Source organism: Micropterus salmoides, unplaced genomic scaffold (assembly GCF_014851395.1).
Source record: "Micropterus salmoides isolate LMB-PRFRI ecotype aquatic unplaced genomic scaffold, ASM1485139v1 Ms_hic_scaffold_1, whole genome shotgun sequence".
Lineage (NCBI taxonomy): Eukaryota > Metazoa > Chordata > Actinopteri > Centrarchiformes > Centrarchidae > Micropterus > Micropterus salmoides.
The window spans coordinates 46027425-46049187 of NW_024040040.1; the positions used below are offsets into that span (position 1 = coordinate 46027425).

The following is a 21763-nucleotide window of genomic DNA, read 5'->3' on the forward strand; positions in this document are numbered from 1 at the left end:
CAACAGTCCGTGGAGAGCAAAACTCCGGGCTATTTCATAGAGTACATCAACCCGGGTGGCCGTCCACTGCTCTGCATGTGTGGCGTCTGCAGAGCTGGCTGAAAGGGCAGGGGAAATGCAGCAGAGAATTTTACATGGTATAATGGCTGTGAATGCTTTTATCTCTCTACTAAATCACAACAGTAGCAGTCATGTTTTTTCCCCCAATGTTTTAAAGAGGCCTGTTTTCTGTTTATTTGGTTTCCCGTTTGCCAGCCAGAGATCCCTTTTTTTCTTCATATTCTTACTTTATAGATTTTATAAGGAGAAAAGGCAGTTTATAATTTTTCTAGGTCAGAGCAAATACATTTATTTATGTTCTGAACACACGGCTGATTCAGGTCACTGGCAGGATGACAGGAAGGTGTTTAGGAGCCTTGCTAGAGATTGAATAGAGGGATTTTCCATTCTCCAATGTAGTTCCAGATAATATCAGATTTCAGAACATATGGGCTCGTAAAGCAGCTTTTGTTTCCTCACAGTGAAGGAGCTGCATTTTGCAGGAACGTTACAGTGTTGCGTAAAGTTTTATTTCAGGGGGAACAAGTCGTGACACTAAACTCCCATATTTAGTCAAAGAAAGTAAAATTTCAGCATTTTTCTGCACAGATGTCCATAGTCAGGATTACTTCTGTTTCCAGTTACTGTCTTCAGTATAGCTTGTATAGCTAAATATGGATGCATGCTGACACCCATCTCTGCAGGGCTTTACTGACATGAATTTATCTGTGGTGTGTCAGAAAGGCTACATTCACACTGCAGGCCTTAACGGTCAATTCCTATTTATTGCCCGTTTTTTTTTTTTTATTAGTTGTTCATGGGGTTTTTTTCTATGTGGCCCATACCAGACTCCAGTTTGAACTGGCCATGGCCTGAAAGTGACCCGCATGTGCAAAAGAATAATATGCATGAAACGCAAGCACACTGTTGTACAGACGTAAACATGTAGGCCACAGAGGTTAGCCATGGTTCAACATAAGCAATGGCCCTGGGCCAGTAAAAATGTATGTCGGGCATGTTGACTGGCCAGTCGCTGGCCCGTTCAGGCCAGTGACAGTCGCTCTGTCTACACTGGATGTCAGCTGTCTTGTCCTACACAGTCTACAAAGTCATTTTTGTTACTGTTTGGTTGTCTTACAAGGCATGAAATCAATTCAAAAAATGTATATAAAAAACTTTAAAATGTTATAAAAAGAAAAGATCAGATTTCATCTGACTTGTGCATCTAAAGAGGTTAGGCACCAGAAAGAGATTTTTATAGTAATTTTTATTCACAGCCTTCATTACATCTTTACAGATAACACCTCATATTACAACAGTAGTTGGATGTGCACAGTATTTGGTATACGATTCTTCCTTTCACTGCAGTGCAGACTAGTGAAATTCATTTTCTTACTGTAGAAACAAATGTATCTTTAAATAAAATGTAACTAAATGAATAAAATAAACAATGTCTAAAATGTCAAAATACAAGCCCGAAAATCCCACGTGGAAAAGCAACATTACTGGTCAAAACCTGAACACATGTATAGTAAAATTACTTCAGTGCATTTTAACAGTGAAATTCCTTGTTCTTGTTCTTACTGCATTGTTCACATAAATATAAATAATAATAAAAATGGCTGACTGATTAAAAACAATACAGTACCAGTGTGTTTTAGGAGACACAGACGTAATCATTAATCGTGACAGTGTAGTAGAAAGTCTGAATCTGTGAATGGCGAAGAGCAGAAATACAACAATGACTTACAAAGAAAGCAGAAAGAATGCTGAAAGTCTAAGCGCTGAATATTTATCAGACCCACTCAGCTGTTCTTCAGAGGTAAGTTTATCGTTTTGGTTCTTAAGGCAAAGATGGAATCATGACCTGCTAAATACAGAACAGTTGCCTGTTTAAATAACTGTCACACTGGCTGAGGAGATGATGGAAATTTACTAGCCATCTGTGTCATCCCTGCCAACGTCAAACTCTGTTATCTCCTTAGCGATGCGTTCTGCTATTGCTCTGCTGCTGGCGATGATCAGCCTCCGAGACATCAGATCAAATGGTCCACCTGGATGAAAGAGACAATAATAAATAAGCATTACTGTAATGAAGTTGAACGTCACTTTTTTTTTGGTTTATGTTGCATGCAGTAACTCTTTATACAAGACTGTGAAATTATGAATGTCGTACTATCCGGAATAAAAAAGCTGATGGCCCCTGAAGCTGCTGTTCCTGATGTGGCCAAGATCCACATTTCTTTAAAGTTTTAATTTCACATTGAATCATTTCCCTGACTAGTGGAGGTTTGTCTTTCTCTTATCGCCTTTCAAATTTGTGGCTCTGTTTAGCCTGCGTTTTTACACATTATTTGCACAAAATGTCATGTAAGCAGGCTTAAATGGGATGAATTCATATTTTTTTCGCACACTTAAACCACTGCTGGATCAGATTGAAGTGTGAGAGCTGATCACTGAGTTACAACCTTCTGTTATCATGCTGGACGCAGCTTTTTATGAACCGAAAGACGTCTGCAACCATGCTAAAAGTTTTCTCCACCACGTACTGTACACATGTGCTGTACTGATCAAATATATAAAAAGGGAGTGTCGGGGATCTGCCAACTCCGTTAAAGCATGATGTTGTCAACAGTGCAGGTTTGACTAGATAAACAGCATCCTTATCATCCTAAATCTCAGGCCAGCTGTTATGTCAGTGGCAGCGGTGCCCAGATCTAAGATCATAATTTCCCAGACCCTGCTGTTTCAAGTACAAAGCCACTAGCTGCCCTGCTCCCCATCTATGTTTCCCAGGCTGAAATAGAGATAAAAACCAATAACAATGAGAATTAGTAACAATAAATAATTCATAAACATTAATAACTTCTGTTGTGTTTATGCTGAAAGAACAGCAGCCCACTCTCCCACTGCTTTGCTCTGTAAAGCAATCTCCTTCCTGCAGTTCAATCACCCTGTTGCCCGCTTCCTTCATTTCATCCAGTGACTCAGCAGCCTCTGGAAAGTTGTTTTTTTGAGGACGACTCACCTGAAATGTCCATGATTACTCCGCCAGCTTCGGTAACAACCGCTGCCCCCCCAGCCATGTCCCAGCAGTGGATGCCCATGTGGTAGTAAGCATCGGCCGATCCGCACGCCACCAGACACATGTTGACAGCTGCACTGCCCGGGGAGCGGATACTGTGGATAGAAATGATGATTTGCTTGCATTTAAATGCATGTGACACATTGTTAACCTCTATATGGTTTAGTATTAGTTTAGTGTGTGTTTGAGTTATAATCCTTAGGATTTCCATGAACCACTTACTGGGGGGGAAATCCTACTGCTGCTTCACATTAAAAACCAGGGTGACTTTTATTGTGAAGCTGCCACAGGAAACAAAATGTATTTGTTACTGAGGTTAGTGCTGACTACAATCATTCATCAAAAAAGTTTCTACAAAACAAGGAGACTTTTTTTCAGTATTTTTGTTAGTGGATCATTTGTAATATTTTTTAAAGGGAGTAATAAAGAAGGAGCAGCCACAGAGAGCTGACAGCGACGGGCTAAACATCTCCAACTTACAGTGCCCTGCGTCCATTAAATAAGACTGCGGTTGCAATTATGCTTGATTAACCCTATTAAAACAACATGACTTTGTGTAAACAGATACACCCATTGCTCTTCTGCTGTATATCTGTATTGCGAATTGTAGGTATTATTAAAGTAGCTGCTCAAGGAGTGTTTTGCTGAAATAGTAACCATGGGAATTACCACATCAACCAGGACTGAAATGTTAAGGATAACAACTTGTACGTGCAAGTGTATATATTTACTTACCCATGCACAGGGATGGTGAGGATGGTCTTGACATTGGCCAACATCGTTTTGAAACGCTCAGGATCCTTCTTGAAGCCCATTTCTGTCAGTACCAGGGATTGGCTTATATCTTGGATGAAAAACAAAATATTACTGAACAAATTATAGCAGGTTTAAATCTCTGAAAACATTTCACATTCCACTGGTTTAGAGCTGTTGGTATAAGCATAGAAACTTGCTGTGATCTTGCCTCCATCTGGTGGATATTTTAAAAACTGCAACACTGAAGCCTGATGTGATCATCAATATTTACCTTTTTGTCCAGACACTTTGATAGGCACTCCATTGCAGAATGCTCCTTTCCCTTTCCGGGCAGTGTACATCTTGTCCTCAATGCAGCTGTAAACGATCCCAAACTCTATCTGAGTCAAAGAGGCAGCACAGAAAACAGCAGTGATTAATGTGGTGTGGGTGGAGGGCTAAGAATAGAACAGCCGCCACATAAAAAGAAGAAAACAACTGTACTATTCACTGGGTTACTGGGGCATTTACTACGTTAATGTATCTTAAAATGTAGATGTACAGTGTCAAAAAGCATACAATAAAACCTACCTCTTTCTTCACAGTGAAGCCAATTGATACTGACACAAATGGGAACCTGCAGAAAATAAATTTACAGTATAAAACATTCATTTAATGAACTCCCTCTGGGTTTAAGCTCAGAGGAATCCATTTCTATTATCAGTTCAGTTTCATCTACGTTGTCTAATTATCCCTGACAGAGAGGACAATCCAAGAGAGAAACTAATTAAAAGATAAAAATACTTAAGGAGCGACACAGATAAAAGGAACCCAGCGCCGTATCAGGTCTATATAGTATGTAAGCGCAGGCACTACCTGTGAACAAAGTTGGTGGTGCCATCAATAGGATCGATGATCCAAGTAGGATTTTCAGTTAGAACACTGGGAGCTCCTGCTGCTACTGACTCCTCACCTATGAAGCTTCAAAATCATAGACAAACAAATGGTTACTGTTACCTCAACCGTCACATTAATGATACTATTGTAGGGCCCTATGTCGTCTGTGAATCGTGGAATTTGATAATTAAAAGGGAACCATCTGTAAAATGTGGAATGTCATGGAATCTCCCAAAACACAGAAACAATTTATAAAAATTGTGGTTTTCTCTGGCATTATAAGCATTTTTCCCCCCCCACAGCAATTAAGCCAAACAAACAGAAAAACTATACTGCCATGTTTTGGTGTCATTTATTCAAACTCTGCTCTCTGTTTGTGTTTCACAGAGAGTGGGGCTCCGCTCCTCCACATAAGGAGGAGCGTTTCCCACGCAAGAGCAACCTCCATCAGACCCAATTATTACCGTGTGTTTGAGCGGCATATGGAGGCTGTCCTGCAGAAGACCCGTGGGAAGAAATGATCAGTAATTAAGTAATAACATGTTTCATAGGGGACTATTCACAGTACATGTATTGCCACAATACATTGATTGTCAATTGTCCTCTATTAAATATTATTGTAGTGAATATTATATACTGATATACTGAATAAAAACACCCTGATAAAATATTCTTCTTTTCATGTGCTACAGTACTGTCACGTAGTTCATATACCCACTCTCATGTCTATAATTGCTAGTCAAGTACCTGTGAGTGGGGTACTTTTCCTTGATGGAAGATATAATGAGCTGTTCCACTTTCTGGTCAGTCTCGGTCACCAGGTCAACTGGTGAGCTCTTCTGCATGACGGCGATGTCCTTCTGGAGCGCCTCGCGGATCATCTGGCAGGAAATCAACGATGACAAACTCAGCAAGGGGACGTTTTGGATGACTGACTACATCTGCTACTTTAATTAGCCTAACATGTTGTGTGTTATGGTTTCATACAATGATGGTTCAGAGGTGATTAGGTGTACACTCCAAGGCCAAATAATTAAATACCTAATTGTCTTTATTACATATTACTGAAATTTCTCCTGAATTCATGTTTATTTTGTACAAACAGTAGGTAGCTAACATCACTCTTTAAACCTTATATGGATTTTAATTAGTAAAGGTGTCTTATACAACTACCTTAGAGCTAGATGAAAATTTTACTTTCCATACACAAAACAAAAAGAAACTTACTGTAAACTTGCATGTGTACCTCTAATTCTGTAAAATGATTTCTCCTGTTTCAAACAACTATCAGACTCTAAAATCTCTAATCTCTAAAATGTCAGAACATTTTCAAAAATCTGAATCTGTGTTTCACAAAGCTCAAACTGGCAACCTCAAATGTTTTGTTTTGTCCACAACCCATAGATGGGTAAATAAACCAGAAGATATTTACATCTGGAATCAAATAATGTTTCTTTAAGAAAATGACTATTCATTTTGATGATGATAATAATAATCTTCAGTGTGGCCAGAGTCTGGTAGTTGACTTAGAATAAAACACAAACTTTATTAGAAACTCTGCCTTCAATCCGAGCATTCAAACTTTCCTCATGAACATGTTTATTGAGGAAAGCAAATGTTGTAAATAGTCAAACTCTCCCCTATAAGCCTGTCAGGTCCTTTATTACTGTGCTATGTGTGAATGTAAACTATTTTCTTTGTGATAACAACATATTGGGGCCATTTTGGCCAGGTCTCTGATTGTGGATCTCACGTTTATTACTCTATCATGCAGGTACATGCTAAACCCCAACATAAATTCATTTCCAGGACAAAGCATTTTCAAAAAGCACTTTAAGTAGTTCTTAAGGTTACCTGACCAGCATTTTTGGTGACCTCCACACAGTGATCCATGCACTCTTGCCAAGGATCACTCATGTTGACAGGTAAGAAGGATTATTCACAGATACAGGCTGTAGCGTGAAATTCCTGTTGGGGGGGTAAAGTTACACTCATTCACAGATTCATTCACATTCACAGTAGCTTTCCGTTCGCGTTGTGACAGCAACTACAAAAGACAACCGATGAGCTTCCGGCTGGAGAAACTAGATAATGTAACAATTTGCGACGCGCTGGTTTCCTCTTTAGCTCCCTATGCTAGTTTGCTTTAACGGGGTAAAGCACGAATAAACGGGTGATGAGCGTTATGACAACTGCAGCTACGCGGATAAAATTTACGGTTTTGACAGGCTGCTACAAGAGCTACAATAGTAAGATTTCCAACGGGGAAAAGATAGCTACTCAACCTACCTCCAGACGTACTGACTTCTCAGTGTTGACAGTTTAGCTATGAGGGTGGGACTAAAGGCAACTCTCATTCCCATTGGTCAATGAATGTAAAGTCGGCGCTCTCATTGGCTAGAACAATGTCATTCCTCCGTACAGGAAACTGGTAAGTTACTGCAAAAAAAAAGGAGGTGAGTATGATTTTAGTACAAGTTACCTTTCCATGTCCTCTGAAGGAGAGACAGCGACAATGGATGATTGTGGACTAAAACCTCTGTTAAATGACATTCAAGTTCAATTAATGGTGTGTTTTCTTCAACACAAACATAAAAAGACAGGAAGTGAATATACCATATGCCCTGGTGGCAACAGGTGGCAACATAAAAAAACAGGAAAATAAGACAAGTGTCAGAATCTACTATACTAACAGAAAGAAGTGTGTTTGTGTACGTTAGGGTTAGGGTGTTGTGTCTGAATGTAACCTACCGGTATTTTATTCTACTCTTTGCATCAGACTGGATCCAGACACAGCCCACCCTGAGATCAGCTGACATAATAATAAACATACTGGCATGAAAGCACCTCCTTTGAGGATAGTTTTCCTGGACCACAAAGCATTGATTGTCCTTTTGCAACATCTGTCCCTTCATTGCACTGATATTGCAAAACAGATAACATAAAAAATGTTAAATGTGTATCTGCAAAAAAAAAGACTAAACAGTAGTTTATTTTTCATAAATACTGTGGGCTGCAGCTGTAGGTTACTGTCTGCAAAATAAAAGTTTTTAACCAATGTGTATATAAACTCAATGAATTAATATAAAGCTGGGTTAAATCTGAGTGAATAGTTATATTGTAATTGTCTGCACCTTCAAACATAGGTGTCATTTACACTGGGGACACTGAGGACATGTCCCCACCACTTTTTGAAATGGCTGATTTTGTCCCCATCACTTTTTAAAAGCATAATTTGTTAAATGTTCTGAAATACAGCTCGCAGTTATATAACAAATGGAAAATAACCTTTAGAAAGGTTAATTTGCACATTAAGAAAATATGCAATGCAGTTGAAATATAGAAACAAATGTGCATTGTCCAAAAAAAGGAACTTAAGCTAAAGAAAAACAAGCTACTCATTATATAAGAGGTGCATGCACCAATCAGTAAATTTAACAACCTCTTGACACAGTTTCTTTTCGGCCAAATTTTCTGTTCTCTCCCTGTGAACATGACAAAAGAGGAGGGAAGACTAAATCATGCCTACATGTGTGTGTTGCCTCAGCAGGGATAACATTACATGAGAAAAGTTGATCTACAGGAGAAACAGATCTGAAAGCAGCACAGAATGCCTGACAGCTGCACTGCTTTATATTCTCCAGATTAGATTTAGATATTTTAAATGTCACGTGCTACGTGTTTCCTTTTACATAAATAAAAACATTTCCACCATAAATTGGTGCAGAAATTTTCAACAGAATGCAGGAAATTAAGTGTTTAATAATCAAACTTTTCTGCGGGAGGTCCCCCCAGACCCCCCACTCATATATCTCGCCATTGAGGATATCTTTAAAACACTGTTTTGTCTCGTTTTCATGAACCTAATATCACATATCTTGATGTCTCGCAAGCTAAGCGTCTCTTCATACGCCTAATCTGAGTCCCTGTGTCCCCACCACTTCTCAACTCAAAACGCCCATGCTTTCAGACAATTAACAGTGAACAAGGACAACATGCAGCAGATTCAGCTCCATATAATGTTAGGTGAAGTTGTAGTTGGACCTCAACCCACAAAGGAGCATTAAGGCTCTTATTGGCCAGCTGGTAGCTAAGGGAGTTTTGACACTCACAATCTGCAGCGAAAAGGCTTTTAGCATTGGCTGCACGTTGCTGTAGAATCCCTCTGCATTAGCATGTCCATGACTACAAAATACAAGCCCCAATCCTGCCTTGCTCTTCAGTAAGCTTTTTGTGTGTGTGTGTGTGTGTGTGTGTGTGTGTGTGTGTGTGTGTGTTGCGTGTTGCGTATTTGCTGCTCTAGCGTTGATAGAGGAAGTAAAGCAACAATAACATTTGACGACTCAAGTTGCATGCGTATCAATTTTATTGAAATATTTTCTGTCACAGTGACAGGAGTGAAGGGGAACTCAGTGATATCATCCTCCTCCAGCCCTGGATGCTGTTCTCCCTCCTGACTAGTCCAGAGTTCCTCCTCTTCCTCTTTAATGTGTAGCAGCTCTGGTGGGTCCTCCTGGTCTAGACTTGGGCTGTACTGCTGCTGCTGCTCAGGGGGAACCTGTTCTTTATTTCCCAACAGCTGCTGGACGTCTGTGAAGAATAATGAAATACACAAGATAAGATCAGCCTTTATTTGTCTCGCATTTGTGCACATGATTTAGGAAACTCTAATTTCCTGTTAACACATAAACCACTGACACCACTACTTTCTTAAACGTGGAGAGAAACATTGCACATTCATATAACATAATTGAAGTCATTCAAACTAAAACTACAAGTATTTGCATTTCATCAGAGCAATACCACGGACTATGACAAGTCCTGAGTTCAGATAAACCTCTCAGCTGAAGACATAAAAGTGTTTTACAGCTTAAGAATGTGAAGACAGAAGCCAGATGTTAGCAGGTGTTAGTTTTTAGTCTAGTTTAGTTCCCACTACGACAAGCAAGACACATTTACACACAGAACATATGAAGAGTTTAAAAATGTATGTTTTGTTATAAATTAAACCACCCAAAAGTTTATACAAGTAAAGCTAGTACTTTGTTGTTTTGATATTTTGATAATCAAGCATCACCAATGTTAAGATTTGCTGCTTTTCCATTGGATTAGCCCATTTTAGTGCATTAATCATTTTGAGACATACATTAATACATGAGTAGAAATCTAGTGGTGATATATATAATAGTATAACGGTCACAGGGGACATTTTTTTCTGCACTGTAGCCTACTTTCACTTTTAATACTTTAAGTATATTTTCCTGATCATACTTACATAGTTTGATTTAAGTAAAATTTTCAATGTAGTACTTTTACTTGTAAGAGTATTTTAACAGTGAGGTATTAGTGCTTTAACTTAAGTAAAAGACCTAAATACCTCATGTACCACTAGGTGCAACACTGAGAGTATCTTGACTGGCTGCATCACTGCAATGCCCATGGCTCTACCGAGGGTGGTGAAAACTGCTCAGCACATCACCAGGAAGAAGCTTCACTCATCAGATTATATATAGGCTATGTACAGTATGAATATGAATATAAATATCCCCCTCTCACCCCTGTGGGGTGGTATGTGTCATCCTCAAGCTTGGGTCCTCCACCAGAGGCTTGGGAGTTTGATGGTTCTGCGCAATATCTTAGCTGTTCCTAGGACTGCACTCTTCTGGACAGAGACCTCTGATGTTTTACCTGGAATCTGCTGTAGCCACTCTCCCAGTTTCTCCCAGGTTCTTCATCTTCCTTGTCCTCACCTTCGGGTTTCTGCTGCCTGAGGTATTCACTAAGCCCTTCATCTTTGGGCCCCATCTTCCTGATGTACTCCTGGATTTTCCGTTAGCCTGCGGCACCCCAAGGTATTTGTAGCTGTCCTGAACATCTGCAATGTGGCCTTCTGGTAGTTCAATCCCCTCAGTTCTGATAATTTTCCCTTTTTTTGATACCATGCGACCACACTTGTCCAGTCCGAACGACATTCCAATGTCATCGCTGTAGATCCTGGTAGTGTGGATCAGTGAGTCGATGTCTCGCTCATTTCTGGCATACAGCTTGATGTCATCCATGTAGAGGAGGTGACTGATGGTTGTTCCACTTCGGAACCGGTATCCGTAGCCAGTCTTTGTGATGATCTGGCGGAGGGGGTTCAGGCCTATGCAGAACAGCAGTGGGGATAGAACATTGCCTTGGTATATGCCGCACTTGATAGTGACTTGGTGCAATTAGCTTTGAGTTGGCTTCCAGACTTGTTTTCCACAGCCCCACTGAGTTCTTGATGAAGGCTATTAGTGTCCTGTTGATCTTGTACATTTCCAAGCTTTCCAGTATCCATGTATGTGGCAGTGAGTCTTAGGCTTTCTTGTCGTCAATCCAGGTGGTGCACAGATTGGTCTGCCTGGTCTTGCAGTCTCGAGTGACCGCTCTATCAACCAGTAGCTGGTGCTTTGCTCCCCTGGTATTACTGCCCATTCCCTTCTGGGCCCTGTCCATGTACTGAGCCATTTGCGTACTCATCTTAGCTGCTATGATACCTGACAGGAGCTTCCATGTTGTGCAGAGGCAGGTTATTGGCCGGTAGTTGGATGGGATTGTTCCCTTCTGTGGATCCTTAACCATTCTGGCTGGGTCCCATCCATCAGAAGTTGGTTCATTTCTGCTGTCAGGCGTTCATGGAGTGCAATTAATTTCTTCAGCCAGTAGGTGTGGATCATGTCAGGGCCTGGTGCTGTTCAGCTCTTCATACCTGCCACTCTTTCTTGGATGTCTGACGTTGTAATGGTCACTGTTGATCTTGGTGCGGCTGTGGCTCAGGAGATAGAGCGGGTTGCCCGTTAATTGGAAGGTCGGCAGCTTAATCCTCCAGGCGGCGTGTCGAAGTGTCCTTGGGCACTGAACCCCGAATTGCCCCTGGAGGCTGTTCCGCCAGTGTATGAATGTGTGTGAATGTTAGTTACTGTTTGAGCACTTTGGCTCAGTGAATGAATGTGTGTGAATGGTGAATGCAGATGTAGTGTAAAAGCGCTTTGAGTGGTCAAAAAGACTAGAAAGGCGCTATACACATACGGAGCATTTACATTTACTGGATCTTGTTCTGGGAGATGCTGTGATCTGTTCTTAGATCCACTAGCCACTGAGCATTGGTGTTGTGGGATGCTTCTTTCTCCCATATGTTCTTCCAGTACTGTTCAGTCTCAGCCCTGGGTGGATCTGATCTTGTGTTATTACCCTTCCACTGAGAGTACACTTTGGATGGTTTGGTGGAGAACATCCGGTTTACTCTCCTGGCTTCTGCTTCTCCCGAGCCTCAGGTATCGGCATCTTGTTGTATTTCTTAGGTAGCCCTTTCCTTGCACCTTCCTGTAGCTCTGACAGCTGACTAACCTCTCTTTGTGTTGCCTTGATCTTGGCCTCTAGCCTTCTCCTCCATGGGGTATAATGCTCTTTGTGGCTTGTGGTGTTCATCTTATAGCCAAGCATCTCTAGGATCACTGTTGCTGTGGCGTACATTGTTCTCGGTTATGGCTTTAGTAAGGATAGTATGTAGTCCTGCATTCACATCTTCTAGCAGACTTTCAGAGGGTACTTTGTCACTTAGTCTTGGTCGTTGTACTTGGGGGTCCAGCTTGGTTGTGATCTTATGTTGAGTGATTCTGTGCCGTAAGGTCTTGTTGTTATTGGGGGTTGGGACCCAATCTATTTTCATTTGTTAGTTAACATTTCTTGGTGCAAGCTATCTTTCAGAACATTTAAATGCTTTCAAGAAGTGATAGGGACAAAATCAGCGATTTCAAAATGTGGTGGGGACATGTCCCCAGCGTCTGTAACTGGGTAGTTGTCATCCACAGAGTGTAGATTACATTCACAGAGGCTCTTTATCCAGCCTTTGAGTTTTATAATTATGGAAACTTTTTCATTTGAAAGGTCTGAAATTATGAATGGCTTCAATACAGGTTTCATGGCTGGACTTTCATAACTTTGTGGAGCTCCATGGTTCCCAAAGAGTAGTGCCTTAAAGGATGAGTCGGTGCCACTTTCACCACATTAGAAAAAATGATGGCACATCATTTACAATAACTATATTTTAAGTTTTTAAAACATCAAAATGGACTAACTAAGAAATAAACATTAAAATCACAATGTATTGATTCTGTTATGTCCTCAAAGAAATGACAATGTATCTTAACCCTCAACGCTTTATTCATTTTTTACATTAAGTTTAGTATTTATCTGCAGATTGAAACAGCAACGTAGTCTAAAGCAGCAAATTTTCTCTCAGACACCAGTAGTATTTCACTTAATAATTGCATGAATTCACCCATGTAACCTACTTTACCTCAAGCTTGTTAGTTTTTTAGGTATCCTTGAGGTGAATTTTGCATGTATGTTTGTATATTGTATGAGAGGGCATGGATGGGTGCCATGACAAAAAATATCACTATGATGTGATGCTTTGGTTTAAAAAGTTTGGCCACCTCTAGCACTTATAATAATCATACAAGCGCTGCTTATACATTTAGGCCACAAGGTGGCAGCAGCAACACTGTAATACACAACTGTGTTGCCACAAGTCAAACATGATGTTGTGTAGAGCAGAGGTTTTGAAAGTGGGAGGTGGGCCTCCACAGGGCGGCTCCCAGCTGTTCCGAGTCAGAAACAGCAAATGCTTCAGGAAAGACCTCTTTTTATGTATTTGGTGTAGTCTGAAGTTATGTCAAACAGCATTATTAGGTTAGCTTGGCTCAATTGTTGAGTATAATCAAATAACATAGTCATGAACCCTTAGGCATCTAAGACTTGAGAGAAACTAACCAAGTAAACAAAGGGGGGTGAGGGGATGCCATTTTCCAAACTTTGTCTGAGGGGAGGCCGACAGTCTCAAACTTTGAAAATCCCTGGTTTAAGGGGTTTTAGTGCTGCAGGCAACTTCAAGTGTTGTTTTCAAGTTGAGTTAACATTTATCAAAGAACTACAAAGGGACTTTTGTTCATTATAGTGAAATAAAATTCAAAACATTTACTTGGTTACAGCTTCACAAATTGAAGTAATTGGTTGCTTTTCTGCATTACATATATTCTGTTTTTGTTTGTGGCTGCTGGTCACATAAAACACTTAAGGAGTCATCATGCAGCGCTGGGTGACTTGTGAGGGGAATTTTTCATTATCTAGTTGGTTGCAGCCTTATCTTAGAACTAGGAACTGATTCCACTAAAGGGCAATACTTCAGCTCTCAGTTTATGAGAACAGGTCAGAGAACAATGCAACATTGGGCAAAAGCTTTGTGGTACTTCAACTCGACACAGAGCCAACATATAACTCTTTTGATTGCAACTAATACCCCTGTTTAATATCTTTTAAAAACTACATCTCTTGGGCAAATAAAATCACCTGAAATCAAAAGAGCACCAAATTGCAAAATAATAATGCAAATTAAATATTACGTCCGGCCTGCTTATACATTTTTCCTTCATGTTTCAACTAATGACAGTTATTGTTGCTGTTTAAATATACTTGTTTTTCAAATGGTAAATGCTCTTAGTATCTTAACAGCAGACATAGAGATTGGCAGTGTCATGAAATTAGAAAGATTTTCTCCACCTTACCTGCATCTATGGGAACTATTAGAACTAGAACTAGAGTTTTGAGTTGTGAATGTATCACAAAAGGAAGTAGCGTTTAGGTAATCATTTTGCATTTATTATGCATAAACTTCCCCTAATGGCAAGATATTGCACCGTCAGTACATTATACTAAAGTAATTATTAAAGTAAATTTCACAAAAAGTCCATATAAGCATATTTCAGTTTGTCAGTAGGGCTGGTTCTGTAAGGTCTGAATCAGATTTTGGCTTCATGTTCTTTGAGGCTCTATTCAGCTATCTATCAGCATTTTGTGCTTGTACGCTCGACCATTCCAGAGACGCTCAGTCCTGCTGTGCAACATGAAGTTAGCTTTAAAAACGAGGGTGCCATCTCATCCATACTGTCTTTCAGATTTAACCTCAGACGGTCTTTATGTCCCAAAGCGGTGTCAGAAATTAATTTTCTTTCAGCAGTTAATGAGAAGTCTGGCAACAGGCAGTATAATGAGAATCACACTCAGGCAATCACAATTTGAGAGCAATTTGTTGACAAATTACATAACATGAAACTGCCTAAAGACTCTTTTGGACTCATGACAGATTTTATTTGGATGCTACATATATTAGCACAAAACCAAAGTAAAGAAAAAACCAAAGTAAAGAAGTGTTTGATCTTGTGTTAAGATGGAAAGTCCTTCATGTTAGTCAGTGTACAAGTGAGCAAAGGTCACTCAGACCTCCTGTGGACGTCTGTTTACGTCATGCTCTACTATAGTTTGGAAATGCACCATTAATTTCAGCATGCCCCTTTTGGAAAATTGGTGATATTATGAAAACACTAGATGTTAGTGATGCATCCTCTCTTCATTTTGTGTCACAACCTGACAAGAAGTTCCAGGTAAAGGGGAACAAGACTGGTCACTGTGATTCTTTATTTTACATACTAATAATATGCATGAATCTTCCCAGGTTACTGCAAAATGCACTCAGGTAGGTCTAATATTGAGAATGCACAGTCTGCTTAGAGGGAACAAAGCAAATGTAAAACCTGTACAGTAAGCTAAAAGAAAGTATTATATAAGTAAGTTCATTTAGGAGTTGGAGTCAGTGTTCAAGTCCTCTTTTTTAAGGTGAAAGTATCAGTACCACAATGGAATAATAGCCAATTGGAAGTCCTGCATTAAAAATTTTACCAAAAAATAATTAAAGTTATTAAAAGTAAAGTTATTTGCAGTAAATTGAACATGAGCAACAGATATGGAAATAGAAGAAAGACGACCTTTTATGAGATATGAAAATTGCTTTGAACCTCCAGGATACATATCTGTCACACTGATGAACAGTTTCATGTTCTCATGTTTGACAGAAAAACCTGATCTAGCTGCCTTCCACCCGCGACTTCTTCACATAATAACATCTATGTACTATCTTCAACATAATACTGCAGGCTGCTTTTGAGACGTACACATCGCCCTGTGTCCAGTAACACAAAACAGCAACATAGACTTCTTCCTTCAGCCTGTCATGGCACCAGGTCCCATAGAACAGCACACACTTTATGTCGGGAGATTCTTAATGGCGGCATAATAAGAGTCATGTGGATCTCTTCCCAAGAGGAGGCTGGAAAAAACATTGTAAGAATGTCTCTGTGGGTTGGGATGGAGCTGTGTTAGTCGACCTATGAAGACCGGGTATGACAACAATTAGTCCTGAGGGGATGGTTGAGGACAGATCACACCACAACGAGACTCCATTTGAGTAGGAATCTGACCTGAGCAGAGCATTCAACATCACGACTATGAAGCCATTTGTTGTCATTTAACCTTCTGCATGGCAAATGGTGAGAATTTACTTATGTTGTCACTGAATTACAAAACTGGGCATGTGTGCATCTTTATTCACACGGTATTTAATGATTGCATGTGCTAAAGACTAATTAAACAAAGAAAGTGTATCTTTTGTGTATCTCCTTGAAATGCCGGGAGATTTATTGTTTTCTAAAGGTCATCATGTGCAAGAATCTCCTGGAGGGTGTTTGAAAAGCTTCACGGTTTCACAGCTCTTTTAAAATGCGGGGTGAAGTTTTGTTCATGCCACAAGAAAATTAGATTTCAGTCACGCAGCAACAAACAAACTCCTTGTGAGGACCCCAGGAAAGTATCTGCTGGCCTGGTAGAACATTCAAAACTGATAGAAAATGTTGTTCGTTGTTTATCTACAGTAATCCGGATGAAAGCATGTACAAACACGCATGTTTTCTGAAGTGCAGTGAAGCGTCGCGGGGTCTCACTATCATGAGCTCGCCAAAAACATCCGCGCCCTTTGTAACGATCAGCCTGACAGTATGTACGTAATTCCACCTGACATGCAGTTTTTTCTGTCTTTTTATGTGTCCGTCCCAATTTAGATAGATAATGACTTCTTTCTTCTATCTTTGTGTCCTTTTGAAAGGGTTTATTATGCTGCTGGTCTGCCCTGGTCAACTGAGAGCGCGGCTTGGGACTACCCCCAACATTAAACACATTGTGGTTGGAAGGTGTTACAATTACATCACACTGGTTAACCCAAGCTTGAGGTAATGTACTGATGAGTTATACTGGAGTCATAACACACAATCACTGACCTTTGACTTTAAAACCAGCGACTTCAGCCTCAAAACGTGAAAGACTTGAACCCCAAAGCAGAATAACTTTAGCTCTAGCAGCATATTAAAGACCAAGCACAGTATCAGGCAAATCAGAATTAAAGCCCACGTGCAGGGCGGTAATACTCATTTTGATGTGATGTTGAATGAGTCTTTTTTCTTTTCTGTGGTTCTGTGGAAAGAAATTGAGACAAAGATGGTTACTGTGGAACTGGGGCATGTACCAATGTGCTTTGTATGAAAACACGTTTTATTTTATGGAAATTCTAGGATCCCAAAGGCTGTGAGGCTTTCATGGTTTACATTTCAATAATCTACCAACTAATGGTATTTGTGTTCATGTTTTGAAATGCCATTGAATTTCGCAAAGAGCATATTATGACTTGTTTAGGTCTTGAAACCCAAGCTTTAGTTCTTGACGTCTGACTTGACCCAGAGCCCAAGGTGACTTCGTTAAATGTCTTGTTTTGTCCCACAAGAGTCCAAAACACAAAGATATCTCAGTTTACAATAGCAGAAAACTAACTCAACAATCTAAGAATGGAAATATTCACATTTGAGAAACTGAAACAATTGAATTATGGTATATTTAACAATTAATCAACTAATTATCTGACTATTGATTCATTGATTGATCGCTGTTTCCTTAAAAAAAAAACATAAAGATATATTTCATCTTTACAGGTTTGACTGTGAGGACATCTGGAGACAGTTTGAGGAGGCGGTTGTCGGTCAGTCGTCGTGTAATGTGACAGTGGAGGATTACGATCAGATGTTTTTTGCAATGCCACAAACCCGGCCTTGTGATAGGGTGAGCAAGAGGGAGATGTTAGCTCCCACATTAGAGATATGTTCAGCATTCTTCACTGATACCTCATTAGATGAAAACTCTTTCAGTTAAGCTTCTGTATATTTCCCTTTCCTTCTGTTCAGTTCCTCTTCTGGAGTAAAACCAGGACACTGATGCACAGCTACGCAGCTGTTGTACGTCACTTCTGGACCCTGGAGGACACACTGGCTGGGTACATGTTCAACGACCTCATCTGGTGTGGACAAGAGGAAGACTCCGGTAGGCTACGTCTTTTCTGGTTTTAACAAGACAGAGACAATTGAAACATGGTTGTACTAATTCCATGTGGTTCTCAAGCTCTTTGGCTCAAAGACATTCACAAGGAAAAAAAGCAAAGATTAGAGAAAAGTCTGAGGAAAAAAGGGCAGAGCAACACTTTTCTTCTTTCCAGTCCAATTAATTATCACACAAACCCTCTGATTTATTTTGTGAACCCTGGAAGGAGTCCTGACCCCCAGGTTGGGAAACACTGCAGTAACTAACTCATTGATATAACATTTCCTGTCACTGAGTCATTAACTAATGAGTTATTAAGTTTAATATGTTATTTTCAGCTCATTTGAGATATCATTGATATAGACTTCTTACCATATGACCATATGATATAAATTTTCCCACATTAATTTATGTTGTAATTAACCACATTCACGAAATATGACATTATCTGAACACAAGGTAAATGTATTTGCCACATGCAGGGTTGTAAAATGAGATCCAGTTTGTAGTTCCCTTTATGCTACAAAGCAAATGTTAGATACAAAAATTATAAAATTATATACCGAAAAAACTGTCCTTTGGGCTCTGCACAGGCCCCTCACCTCACCGATATCACTGATGCTCGGTAGATGGGTACCACTGACCTTCTGAGTGGTTTTAATGACCCGCTGAAGAGCCCACCTGACCTGACCTGACCTGGCTCATCCCATGCCAGATATTTCCAGTCAGGATGCTTTCTATTGCTCCTCTGTAAAAGTTAACAAGATGTTGGCACAGGAATATACTGTATATTTACAGCTGTTGCCAAATTATGATAAAATGCAGACACTGGGAAAAAAACATTTCCGTTTCTTAAAGCTGCACTAATCCATATTTTTATATTGACAATTGATCGAATTCAATATGACAGGGATCGCTCATAATGCCCACAGATCACTTGACTCTGCAGTTCCACAGAGCGTTTTAGCGTCTTTCAGCTCAATGTTTTGGTTTTACAATCTTACAACTTAATATAAAGCAGCAGCAGGCAGCCATTTTCAGTGAAAATGCTTTAAAAAAGTTTTACAGGGCAGACAAACACAGGTAGCGTCTATAGTTGGTGGAGCATTTAGCAGCTAAAGAGCCAGTTATTTCCCTCAGGAGTCGGTGGAAAATAAAAGCAGAGCTAAAAGTGAGTAAATATTCTCATTGGCAAATGAATACTAATGTTGCCCAGTATTTGATGGATGTGTAAAAGGGCAACAGTTTCTCAACAAGTTCGCAATAACAACTTAAAAGTTAACACTGTATATGCCAACTTACCAATAATATACACCAATCTCCTGAACCATTCTTTTACAATCTTAATAAGAAAAAGTGTATTCATTGGGAAAAGTGATTACGATTAAGAAACTTGGTAGCACAGGGATTCAAATCCAGGCAGCTGCACTCCCAAATGTTTTGCCTTTATAGTGCTGAGTGATGCCTGTCAACACGTTTGTTTTTTTATTATCTATTTGTCTGCTTATTTTAACTGACAGCTGTGAATTTGACACACAGGTTTTGATTTCAGTTCTTGTCCCCGAGTGGTCAGCATGTAGAAATCATCCAGTGTATTCCTTGTGGAGGCAAGCCTCACAAAGCGTGAGTTTAATGTCCAAATGTTTCAGCACTGTTGCACATAAAGAACACACAGCTGTGTTGTTTATCCTTTATGTGCAACACACTCATTTTAAAGCAGCAGTGGAATATTGCTCTCATGTGATTTTCTGTGCTCATTTGTTAGTTTGCAGAAATGGCATGTGGCAACATCACTGTATTACTGAATGGGTCTATTGTCAACGCCTTCAATAGGAAAAGGTAAAAAAAAAAATTTTATGAATGAAGCAAATATTTTTATCAATGGTGTTTAATCTTTTTTGCATAACATCTTTTTTAATCTTACAGCATGTTTGGGAGTGTTGAGCTGGACGGTCTGAACCCAGCCAGGGTGGATTATGTCAATATAAAGGTGGTGACCAATCTAGGGGGACCCTTCATGTGAGGATTAAAACAGCTGATACTTGGTTTTACAGTAGAATGTTGCTTTCAGATAAATCAGTACCACTTTCCAAGACGATACTTTTTATTAAGGGTTTGTAAATGAAGCTAATCACTAACTAATGATTTCATATCAGTGCTTTATGGAGCAGTTATAAGCGGTGAATAAAAACAACTTTTGGGTGCCAGGTTGCAAAAACGGCAGGTTCCTCCAAAGCAAAGGTGTCTTTTTTAACATTCATGACTTCAAACTCACCAAAGTTACCCATTAACAGATTACTAACATTTATGACTTCTCTGTCCTTAAATAACAATATCTTTCATTGTATGCCTGTATGATGATAATATAGCTGAGCTGAATTAAATTATAACCCAAAAGGAAGAACGAACACCTGCTTGAGAGATTTTTCTAAACCTGGGGCAAGTTCAATCTCAAAACGTTTTGCTACTGTTTCCAGGTTGAACGACATGTCTCCTCGAAACGGTATGCAGCGGCGCCCAACGGGCTTTGAGGCATGTTTGTTGAATGTGTCAGAGAGGTGTCACCCAATCAGCAGCGATGTGTATATAAACACAGCCATATTAAAAAGGAACTAAAGTGCATTGCGCTTGCATACACAACAGGGTGTTGAAGGCACCACTGTTTCTGTTGAAATAAATGTTTTCTTATGTTTTGTCTGGGCTGAACTCTGCCCTGGCAACCCAAGAGTTGTTTTAAATAATTGCTGTAAAGTATCATTATCAGCCATTGATAATATTGTTATAAACTACAGCTTGTAAACCCTTTATAAATGGTAACTTATTGGAAAGTGGTTAACATGTATATCCACAAATCAAGTACCTTGTTTTTTCTTCTATAGAGAATCATGTAGTGAAGGATCCATTGTAGATTTGATCCAGATCCTCCATTCAAGAGGTTTCCGCTGGACTTGCACAGACAACGACCAGTAAGTGATATTCAACGAGTCCTCCAAATTAAATGCCACAGTAGGTTGTTTGCACGTAGAAGTGTTTTGTGACCAGATGCTGACAGATTAAGTGTGAGACTTGATACAGACGTGATGAACCTCTACTTCTTGACAAAAGTACCCTGGAGTAACAGAGATTATAACTGTCCACAGGACCCTGATGATCCTTCAGTGCATCCACAACCCCACAGAGTCCTCCTGCCAAATATGTTCAGACAGCCTCTTACGCAGAAGGAGCCTCACACTTAACTAAATCACCCACAGACCTTCCATGTAGTCAGACCTGGTATGTCAGTGAAGTGCATTAAATAAAACTGGCTGCTCAAAAAGATTTCCTGAATTAAAGCACGGAGTGTTTTCTTAATGACCCTTACATACACCCCCTTCCTCCCTTATGTTTCCAACATTTCCTTTTGTTTCAAGGTAAAACTGTACAAATTACACGGTAAGGTGATCAATGAGTTTGGAGGCCAAGGTAATGTTACTGTAGAGATGACAGGAAGTAAACATTTTTATATTATTAATCAAAATCTGCAGTTAAGTACAGTACTTGAATTTGTTACCTGTGTTATTGGATCATTATGTCATTACACATCCTGCGAAACAGATATGAGGAACCTCTTCAGTGGTTAAGCTTTTTGATTCTTCTGCTTTCTTCTCAAAAGTCTGTAGCATTTTTCAACATGTTTAATATTGATGGCTATTCCATGACCTTAATTTAAATTATCACCCACCACCA

General features: G+C 39.7%; 2 protein-coding genes across 3 annotated transcripts; one reads left to right on the plus strand and one right to left on the minus strand.

Annotated features, from left to right (window-relative positions):
• Positions 1–1287: 1287 nt before the first annotated feature.
• LOC119912023 (inositol monophosphatase 1-like) lies at positions 1288–7089 on the minus strand. 2 transcript variants are annotated; one of them, XM_038731006.1, is made up of 9 exons: positions 7046–7089; positions 6611–6724; positions 5504–5637; positions 4736–4840; positions 4451–4496; positions 4152–4260; positions 3860–3968; positions 3068–3219; positions 1288–2093 (listed from the first exon to the last, which is right to left on the minus strand). In XM_038731006.1, exons 2-9 carry the CDS (start codon positions 6671–6673, stop codon positions 1975–1977), a joined length of 837 nt encoding a protein of 278 aa, XP_038586934.1. In that variant the 5' UTR covers positions 6674–6724; positions 7046–7089; the 3' UTR covers positions 1288–1974. The 2 variants fall into 2 exon arrangements, with proteins under 2 accessions (XP_038586934.1, XP_038586926.1); XM_038730998.1 differs by lacking the exon at positions 7046–7089 and having other exon boundaries at positions 6611–7036.
• A 7892-nt stretch (positions 7090–14981) lies between these two features.
• LOC119912040 (ADP-ribosyl cyclase/cyclic ADP-ribose hydrolase 1-like) lies at positions 14982–21352 on the plus strand. Its single transcript, XM_038731017.1, is given in 10 exon segments — positions 14982–16673; positions 16779–16902; positions 17656–17782; positions 17905–18040; positions 19577–19596; positions 19598–19660; positions 19803–19876; positions 19964–20056; positions 20917–21003; positions 21178–21352. Coding segments are annotated over 10 exon segments (933 nt in total). The 5' UTR covers positions 14982–16564; the 3' UTR covers positions 21278–21352.
• The last annotated feature ends 411 nt before the right edge of the window (positions 21353–21763 follow it).